Source organism: Stigmatopora nigra, chromosome 10 (genome assembly GCF_051989575.1).
Source record: "Stigmatopora nigra isolate UIUO_SnigA chromosome 10, RoL_Snig_1.1, whole genome shotgun sequence".
Taxonomy (NCBI): Eukaryota; Metazoa; Chordata; class Actinopteri; order Syngnathiformes; family Syngnathidae; genus Stigmatopora; species Stigmatopora nigra.
Window position 1 is genome coordinate 4,820,904 of NC_135517.1, and position 10,473 is coordinate 4,831,376.

The 10,473-nt window shown below is 39.3% G+C and overlaps 1 protein-coding gene across 1 annotated transcript in view; it reads left to right on the plus strand.

Annotated features, from left to right (window-relative positions):
* col7a1 (collagen, type VII, alpha 1) overlaps nucleotides 1–4,893 on the plus strand; it is a 44,258-nt gene extending 39,365 nt beyond the window's left edge. The window contains exons 110-119 of the mRNA XM_077725541.1: nucleotides 571–648; nucleotides 1,159–1,212; nucleotides 1,334–1,382; nucleotides 1,600–1,608; nucleotides 1,710–1,735; nucleotides 2,562–2,748; nucleotides 2,943–3,068; nucleotides 3,226–3,384; nucleotides 3,961–4,143; nucleotides 4,219–4,893. Coding sequence (XP_077581667.1) covers nucleotides 571–648; nucleotides 1,159–1,212; nucleotides 1,334–1,382; nucleotides 1,600–1,608; nucleotides 1,710–1,735; nucleotides 2,562–2,748; nucleotides 2,943–3,068; nucleotides 3,226–3,384; nucleotides 3,961–4,143; nucleotides 4,219–4,247 — 900 coding nt within the window. The 3' untranslated portion in view covers nucleotides 4,248–4,893. The remainder of the gene's footprint in view (nucleotides 1–570; nucleotides 649–1,158; nucleotides 1,213–1,333; nucleotides 1,383–1,599; nucleotides 1,609–1,709; nucleotides 1,736–2,561; nucleotides 2,749–2,942; nucleotides 3,069–3,225; nucleotides 3,385–3,960; nucleotides 4,144–4,218) is intronic.
* The last annotated feature ends 5,580 nt before the right edge of the window (nucleotides 4,894–10,473 follow it).

Genomic DNA, 10,473 nt, shown 5'->3' on the forward strand with positions numbered 1-10,473 from the left:
AAAAAGGCTCTTGACAGGAACGCAATCTCTCTCTTAAGATTGCTCTTATTTCCAAAGGGATAAGCATCATTTCTTTTTTGTCATCTCTTCAAAGCATTGACCATAAGCTAATCATTGTTTTTAGCTGACTAAAATCTTTATGAAAGTATTCAAAAATTCTCTCTTTTTATTGTTGATTAATCTATATACTTGCGGCCCGATATTGATATGGATTCATTTCTAATACATATATTTTTAATAGCTTTTTTCATGACCAAAAAGCATCAATAGCCTGATGAAGGTCTTTGGTATTATCCTTTGAAAAGCACTGTCCCTGAACTGAATGCTTTGCACAGATCACAGCCAACTTTGCAGATGTCTCCATTTGGCATTTGAATGTGGTGTATTTCAAGGGAATGTGAGGGTCCACTTTTATTAATGCAAATGAAATTGGCATTTCATGCCCTCCACAGTATCAAAAGTCCTCTCTTAAATGCATGTATTATTGGATATTCTCAACAGTGAGTCATCTTTATGTTATAATATGCCAACATTCAAATTTGACGTATTCTTTTATATGTTTTATCTTAGGGAGAGAGAGGCCCTGCTGGTCCTACCATGGTGGGCCCACGTGGTATGCCAGGGATTCCAGGGGAACGTGGAGAGTCGGTTTGTGTTTTTTTTTCTTCATTTCGTTGTCATTTATGACTTTGTATTCTAAGTTTATAAAACATAAACCAAAGAAATCAAATGAATGACTGTTCAGTAAAAAGTGTGTTGCTTAAAACCCATTTTTAAAAATAGAATATTCACTTTTTTTTAACCATTCTGATTAATTATCCACTTCAGTCTAATCAGCCGGCTATTTAAAACGCATGAATCATTTTTTTCTGCGTACAGTTTTTCTTGGAAATAATGACAATTTAGCATGTTTTCATTATATCTGAAAAGTCAGACATCTCAGGTCATTTCTTCTATAATTTGCGTCATTGTTGCATCTCCAATCCGGTTTGCATGTTATAATGTGATATTTTATCCGATCTCTTTAAAATTCTGAAGCGAGTTCATGCCGAATTAACCTTTCGCTTTGACTTTGCATTTAGTTGAGTGTCAAATGAAATAATGTGCTGCAGGCATCTCTGTGGGTTATGCACGTCCTAATACCTGTCCATGTTGTAGGGGGAGATGGGCCCAGATGGAGCTAAAGGAGACAGAGGAGAGCCAGGCATGACGGTCAGTACTTGAGCCCAAGGCACTTTATCAAGACATTGGCTAACATAATACACCCAAATGCTTGTGAAACCTTCATTTAAAGTGTTTTCTCCCCCAATTCCCCTTCTTATTTTTAATGTAGGAAACTGAGATTCGAGACTATGTTCGCACTGAGATGAGTCAGCACTGTGGTAAGTCTTGAATTCAGTTTGCATTGCTAATTCAAAGCTGTGCTGTCCCCCAATTGAACTTCAGCTAAGATGGTCGCATATGGCGCAGTTGCCCAACTCAACAAGTCCTTGAAAATGTTTCATTGAAGTACAGTAATGCCACTGCACTTATACACTAATGTGTTTTTTTCCTTCTTTTCTTCTTATTTGTTGTCCTGTCCATCTGTCTGACGCACAGCATGTGGAGGTGAGTGAGCCGTTGTACCGTAGGACGAAAGGGAAGAGGGTGCACACATTTGCACACACAAGCTGCGATTCAGCATGACTCATGTAACACATATGCTGCAGCAGGCTCTGCATTTACAGCAAGCAGTGTAGTGTTATCTGCACAGATCCCAGCTGATCTCATTTTCATCTCCAAGAAATCATTCACAAGGACACCCCTTTAATTTTAATATTTAAACATTCATTCATTTTCTGAAACGCTTATCCTCACAAAGGCCATGGGGGCACCAGATGGTGGGCACACTGAATGGATGGCCAGCCAATCACAGAGTTACAAAGAGATAGACACACTTACACTTGGAGGATTTTGAGGGTTCAATTAGCCTAAATGCATGTTTTTAATATGTGGGAAGAAACTGGAGTACCTGGAAAAAACCCACATAAGCCCAGGGAGTACATGTACAGTGAGGACTGACCTGGGATTGAACCCTCGACCCCAGAACTGTGAGGCTCACGTGCAAACCATGCTGCCGATTTAAACATTAAACTATTAAAATACTGTGTTATAAGTTTGTGCATACATTGAGAGGCTACTTTTTAGCAGGTTTATTTAACAAAAACCTTTTCCTGCCTGAAATACAATAATACAATGAGATTAAAAACTTCGATAGTGACTCTCTAAACCCAAATTGAACAATATATCATGATTGCTTTTGTGACAAATGTTTATTTACACCCTGTTAATTTACAAACCAGTTAATCAATATGCATTATAACTGAGAATGAGGTCAAATCCATCATTCCAACCATAATTTATTCATCACATTGTGATCACATGGTCAGTATTGTACAACAACACAGCTTGCAAAATGCACTAAAAAGCCATTGTAACATGGATGTTTCCCCAATGTTGGATGTCTGTCTGTGGAATGTTTTTTGTGGTGCCTTTGGGTTTAATTTGGTTCATTTAATTAGCTTCTGTCCTTCTCTCGCCAACATCGAACAAACTATCCTTCTCCACATTTGGCTAAACTCTCTCTCTCTCTTTCGGTGCATTTTTTTTCCTCCTTTGTGTCTTATATAGCTCTCTCAGCATCAGGCCCTGCCATTCGCTCCAAGGTCGTGGCACCGGAGCAACTTGCAGCCCTGAAAGCTGAGGAGGGTGAGTGTGTCCATCCATCTCACTGTTAGTGTTGGTTCTTTTGTCTGTTTGTCTAAGCTTGGGCTTGCCTTCGTTGTGGGAGTCAATAATCTGGGGTTTTCTTGTATATAAAACAAATGTAGAGACTTTCCAATCCAAAAAATGTGGTTATATTTCCAGTTTGCATATAGAACATGTCGCTAATTGTCTTTCAGGCCGTGAACTGCGCGTGGTGATGAACACCAACGACCCCGACTACGAGCACATCTACTCCATTGACAAATATGATAACCCTCTAGATGAGCTGCTGTATTTCCCTCCTGCAGACAATCAAACTGACGGTATTGTAGCGTGTGCTTGGGTGTGCAAAAGAGATCAATGTAATCAGTAGCCTAGGCTATAAAATTGAGGTGGAGCATTGAGTAAAGTGGAGGTACATGTCCTTCAGTTGATGGAAATGTTTGCTCATCGATATCTTTTGCTATTTTGATTCCATAGGTGCGCCAGAAGGAAAGGGGGCGCAGAAAAAAGGAAAAGTTGAAGCAAAAAAAGTACCCAATGTTGTCAGAGTTGGTGGAGATCAAGGAGGGAAAGTTCCCACTCTGAAGCAAGCGAAATCCAGACCTGCCAGGTCCATAAAGGGATCCAAAGGACAAGGTAGGCGAGCTTTTTATCTTTTTGGGGGGTAAAACAGGAGTTGGAGCATGAGTGTCAAACTAAAGAAAAAACAGTGAAATCTTTTTTTAAATGTATTAATTTACATTGAAAAATTAAAGACAAAAAGTGCAAACATTCTCTTTATTTATCTATCTACTTTTCTCAATTTTAGAAGCTATTAGTTGGAATTTATTGGGTAGAATGTATTGCAAATTCAACTCTGAACTCTTGGTACATCCCATAAAAGGCTACCAAACATATGTTGCAAAAATGAAAAATAATAATCATGTTTCAACTCGGTGTGTCAGAACTGTCACATTTGTCCCCATAAATTGTTTTTATATGGCCATATTTCTGTGTATGTCAATTATTTTCCCTGATAAAAAGTGGTACAGATTTATGACCAATTATATTTGAAATTTAAAATAGTCTTTGTTCCGAGCGACCTTTTTACAGCTTCAGATTTTTTAAATAATTTGATTTCAATTATTAGTAAGAGGTTTGTGCTTTAAAGGGTTGATTGATGCTTGTTTGTTTTTTTTTGTGTGTTTTTCTTCATATCAATGTGCACTGTAGATCCAGCAGATGTTTGCCTCCAACCAATGGAAGAGGGCAGCTGTTTGCGCTTCACACTACGCTGGTACTTCAACAGCCAGGCGCAGGCATGTAGGCCCTTCATCTACAGTGGCTGCGGAGGAAATGACAACCGTTTCCTTCACTTGGAGCATTGTGAGGGGGCGTGCCTTGGCAAGACTCAAGGTACACACACAAACATGCTCAAAATCTATGTTCTATTTGTGCAAAGGATATTGAGCAGATTCACTGTTTTTTCAGGATCTCCTTTGGAGCAAACAGCTCGGTGATGGTGACAGTCATTCTCTCTCTACACACACTCTTTCTGTCATTTTGTCTTGTTTCATACCAATAGTAAATATTTTTTCCTTTATTTATTATTATTTCTTTACCAAACCACACTTGATCATAGCTACAATACGCTTCCACAAAAGCCAGTAATACAATAATTGCGTTATAGTTCCAGACTGATGAAGTTTACTTGTGCGTAATGTCAATTAAGAACATTTTCAGTTGGTTGAGTTTCTGTGACGCTTGATTAAAGTACATCATTTGTATCTTAATTAACAACACGACATATGATTCTTCTAGAACAGGGGTAGGGAACCTATGGCTCGGGAGCCATATGTGGCTCTTTTGATGGGTGTATATGGCTTTCCGCCTTTTTAAATCATATTTTTTCTTTATTAGACTCTTCTGCATTGATACACATTGATTAGCAACAGTGAATTAATGTTCTCAAAAGAATTCAGACTTTTTTTTTACTTTCAAAGTGGTAAAATGAATAATAAATGCTCACATTTTCATGTAGTTTTACTTTTAAATTCTGAGTATGGCTCTCGAGGAATAATGTTTGAAAATATGAATTGTTTATGGCTCTCTTCGTCAAAAAGCTTCCCGACCCCTGTTCTAGAAACTCCTAATCCTGTTGAAATAGTTCATAGATTATCCCACCCAATAGTCTCTATATCCAGATAATCAATTGAATATACAGATATATGAGTTGGGTTCTGGTGGATAAGCCAATGTGTGCTTTCGTGTGTGAATACATGTTTTTTTCGACAGAAAGACAGAACCTTGAACGTATATAGTACATATATTTTTACTGTATGCGAAAGATCGATGAAACAATTCATTTTTAATAAATTGTTGCCTTATTGTGATAGTAGGTCATCATCATTTCTTTGCTTTACAAAGATGGACTCGACCTGTGATAAGAGCTCAGTGTCATCTGTCACAAGACAAATCACATCAATGTGTGTCCAATCAGAATGTTCCAAGTTCATCACATTTCATTAATGTGAGAATTTTCTGCTTGTTGGCCACGACAACTCTGGTCTTGCTTTTCCATGCTGTTTGCCCTCACTTGATTTCCCCTGTTGGGAGCATTCAGTGCCTCGACATCCACTTGAGCACACTTCTTCACCTGATTTCACTTCTAAAAATCAACACACTATGAAAGTCAGTAGCGGCGTGACAGATCTAACCAAACATATAGACGATGGTAAACATGTACCATGGGATGTTAATTGTCAGATATGAAGCTATCAGTTTAGGCTGAGGAATTTTAGGTTAAACACGGTGCAATTTGATGGCATTTACAGTTGAATGCAGCGTTATTTTGAAATGTTTTAAGACAGAACACGACTTCTTCTCTGACCAAAATAATCCGGCGACGTTGTCCAATGTTTTTTTTTTTTTTGTTCCAAGATGGCTCTGTCCACTCATATTTATATCTCGTGTTTTATAGCCCCTCTATCTTTTCTTAAATTACATTTTTAATATTTCTTAATACATCCCTTTTTACTTTACTTTGTACTTTATACTTTTTACTTTAATGATGAGTGATGAGTATGTTAATACTTCTTTTTATCTGTTTTTTTCATTTGTACTGTTAACAGATGCACTTTTTTATATGTATCATATCTTGTGCTGAACTGGCCCATCTGTCAAATGTTTCAGTCAAAGTTTGCCCACCCCTGAATTACGTTCAGAAAAAAACAGTTGTGTACAGTTGACCCTAATCTTGCAGTATCAGTATGAACACTCCACACTCTAAGTACAGTCACAAAGAAAGTATACACAATTCCTTCTCACTACGGCTATTTATTATGACTCCTCAGTAAAAATGATATCTCATGCTACGTACTCCTAAAAGGCACTTTTGCCAACTTAAAGGTCATCCCATCTCATTTGCAAGTGGATAGCGCACATGTTCGTCGGTGGCACCTTACTTCTGCGTAGGAAGACACTTGCATTGTGCGGGAGTTGTTCATTTTTCCTCCTGCGTGACCCTGACTGTAAAATGCCTCGAGTTGATTGGTTGGCAGGAGCAATATGATGAGAATCTTACCAAGAGGCCAGTCGAACAAAGTCTATCTTCTACTCTTTCCCTCCCCAGATTTTGCCACCCACACACTACCCACTTGCCTCCACAAGTACAAAGGCTGTTGCCATAGTGATGAAATGTGCTCTGTCTCACATTTAGCCTCTTACAACTATTAGCATACGATCCATCTCACTTCCACCTTTCTTTCCATCGTGCTCATCAAGTCACTTTTACTCTTTGTGTGTCCTGTTGAGGCGCCTATGCACTCACGGCCACTACATCTTGGATGCGAGTGCCTCTCGTGAGAGATAGGATTATTACAAAGCTTGTCTGTGCTGTTGGCAGCACATTTCCCCAACCCCACGGTATGCTCGAGCATCCATTTAGCTGTTGTGTGTGTGTGTGTCCTTTACTTGTGAGCTAAGCTCAGCATTTATTTGTACACATCCTTTTTGATCCAGGTGCCCTCTCGGACCTGTTTGCCCCTCAAACTTTCAACCGCACCTTCAACAGGCTCAGCAACACTCTTAAAGTTACTGTTATTAAAGTAAATTGAGTATATGGCCGAGTACCATATAGGTTCTCGAGAGAGAGTAGTTATAGAGGAGATAAGAGTACTCTGATTACCTACATTTAACCTGTAACTCTCAGGAGAGCATTTTTGCTTCTCATGCTTTCATTGTGTAAAGCACAATACTGTAAATTGCGTCTAAAAGGAACATTTCAGCTCTATTCGCCACAGGTGGTAAATCTTGGCATTAAAGACCGAAGTTATTGAAATTAGAGTTTGATTTATTTAAAGAAAAAGACTTTTGTGCAAATGCCTGAATTCTTTTCTTATGGGAGACAGGTCCTTGACTATTCATTGATTTTTTTTTCATTTATTCTATTCTTAATTTTAGCAGTATATATGTAAATGACTGAAAACAGTGAACAATGTACAATATTCTCATTATTGCACGCAACCTAGTTTGAGTGCTGTGCTATGCCCTGTTTCATTTTATAATCTTTCTCAAAGTGCAATTAGCATATTCTCATTTCTCATATGCATATTTTCAGACTATTCTTTTGTGTTTCCATAGTTCCTGAGTATAGCTATGTACAGTTTTTTTCACAGTTGTCATTGCATTCATACTATTGTTGCCATTCCCATTCTCCTAACCCAGCCAGCATCCTTGTCCATGTCCTCATCCTCATTTGACTTCATCAAATGTCCATCTCCACTTCAACAGAGAAATGTGTTGTTCCCTTTGTATGAGTCAGCTATTAGCATATTATCTTCATTATGGCTTCTGATGAGATAGATGCTGCAATGCCTCAGCATTATTAAAATGATCTCATGGGATATTTTAGGTACGTAAGGCAAAATTTGCATATGTCATTTCTCATTTGCCATCCTAAACTATATTTCCATTTTGAGATGTGGTTTCTTATTTTGGCTCAACCTAGTCCTCTCCTATCAATGTTCCTTCCATCTTCCCCATCTCGCCTGCCTATGAGCCAATCTGTAATTTAGCAGCTGGCTAGGAAGCAGAGATTACTGAAAATATATCATTATTGGAAGGAGTGAATGTTAGAACGTCACGCTTGTTGGAAACACATGCATGGCCATAATATCTGCTCTCATTTGACCCTTTGATAACGTCTCATTACACAACCACTTGTACTATGTATTGGAAAAAGCAAGAAAATACATTTGATTGGAATTCTGTACATGTAATTAACTGGTGACCAGTTCTAAAGTCAACCACCAAAATCCATCCTCTTATATTCTTATATTAGGAATGGGAATGAGCTGTAGTAGTAGAATGTACTCAAAACACGTGTCAGTTACTCTGTGTCTAAGGGGTTAGTGTATCAGCCTATCACCTAAAGTGTCCTGGTTCTATACTATGGTGTTTTTGCGTACCATAAAGTACTAAGTATTACCTGGGAGTGGAAAGAGACAAAAATACAAACACTACTGCCTAGACCATGGAGAGTGGTGGCCCAGTGGCTAAGTCATCAGTCTCCCACCTCTATGGTCCTGGGTTCAAATCCAAGTGCATGCAAACATTTTCCCACTATTATTCAGGTAAATGAAAGAGGTACAAGTACAAGTACTACCACTTTCTCTCACTGGGTGGTGGCCCAGTGGATAAGTCATCAGTCTGCCACCTATGTGGTCCTGGGTTCAAATCCCAGTGCAGGCAAAGATTTTCCAAATATTATTCAGTTAAAAGAATAAGTTTTAATGCCAAAGTGTTTAAGTGTATAAGTCTTCAGTGGTGGATGAAACATTTTGTCCAAAAAATGACTAAGTGTTTCACCCCATTTCCTTGGATAAAACTATAAGTACTACTGCTTTCTCTTACAGGTTGGTGGCCCAGTGGCTAAGTCATCAGTCTGCCACCGGTGTGGTCCTGGGTTCAATTCCCAGTGCCGGCAAAGATTTTCCAAATATTCAGTTCAAAGAATAAGTTAAAATGCCTAAGTGTTTAACTTAATAAGTCTTCAATGGTGGATGAAGCATTTTGTCCAAAAAATAACTAAGTGTTTCACCCTATTTCCTTGGATAAAACGTTTCAACACCTATGTATAAGTGGGGCACGAGTTGGTGTAGTGGGTTGCACACTCGCCTTTGCACGGAGAGAACGTGAGTTCGCTTCCCGGTGTCGGCGGTTCACTGACCAAGCAAGCGGTCGAGGGTCGGCCGAAGGCCGACCCGAGAACGCCTTTCGCACAGACAGGTCCCTCCAACATTCTTCCGAACTGCCGAAGGCAGTTCGGAATTTAACCTTTTACTGAAAAGTATGACTAAGTGTTTCATATAAATTAAAAAGTTTTTTCTTTTTTTTTTTTCCTTCTTCTTATTCCATTGACCATTTCTTCTTTCCAAGTATTTTCAGCCAAACGACGGCAGCGGGAATCGAACCCAGGTCTCCCACACGGGAGTCCTGTGATCTAACCTCTGCGCCACTCAAGTGACTACACTTTTCTTTGTAATCATTTGAGTGTCTTGAGAAGAAGTCCACAGAAATAACTAAGTGAAAAAGTGTCACGACCGGGATTCGAACCCAGGTCTCCCACACGGGAGTCCTGTGATCTAACCTCTGCGCCACTCAAGTGACTACACTTTTCTTTGTAATCATTTGAGTGTCTTGAGAAGAAGTCCACAGAAATAACTAAGTGAAAAAGTGTCACGACCGGGATTCGAACCCAGGTCTCCCAGACGGGAGTGCAGTGAGTTAACCTCTGCGCCAACCAAGTGACTACAATTTTCTTTGTAATCATTTGAATATCTTGAGAAGAAGTCCATAGAAATAACTAAGTGAAAAAGTGTCACGACCAGGATTCGAACCCAGGTCTCCCAGACGGGAGTCCAGTGAACTAACCTCTGCGCCAACCAATCGACTACACTTTTCTTTGTAATCAGTTGAGTGTCTTGACAAGAAGTTCACAAAAACAACTAAGTGAAAAAGTGTTCCAACCGGGACTCCTGACCAATTATTTGATTCAATATTCCAACTAGATAGCATTATATTAATTATCCATCTTCTCATCTTACCTAAATCTATGTCGTCAACATTTTAAGACATCGGTTAACTGAAAAACAAACAAAGAAAAATCTGAGAAACTGAAATGTTTGGGGAAGTGACGACAACAAGCCAATGGAAAATATCCATACAGGTTAGAGAGCACGACAAGGGCAGAAGCTGTTCTTCCAGTTGTGTATGGCTGAGTGGACAAGTCAAAGTGCTGACAGGATGAATGCTTAGAGGAGGGAGGAAGCCAAGAAAAAAGAGGCCAAGACAGAGGTCAGCAAGAACAGGAAAGGAGTGGAAGCAAGTAGCATTGAAGTGACAGGTCACTGAACGTCTCATCTTGGATCTATCATAAAGTCCCTCTGAGGTTGGCAAAGCCACAAACGTCCGTTTTCCTTTCACATAATGACAACATGTCGATCAGGTCACATGGTCTACATAATAAAAGCAGCACAAGTCATTTATGCAGACCTCCTGTACTATGATTGGTTATGTGAATGTTTTAAAAGGTAGGTTTTATTTCACATTACATAGCACTCTTTGAAAGTCAGGGCGTAGTAAACTTTCAGAGATTGTATGCACACTGGCAGGACAATTACAGCTTGCAGTCAACCCCAAACAGACTGCAAAGACACATGGTGGGATCTCAGCAGGCCGTTGGCC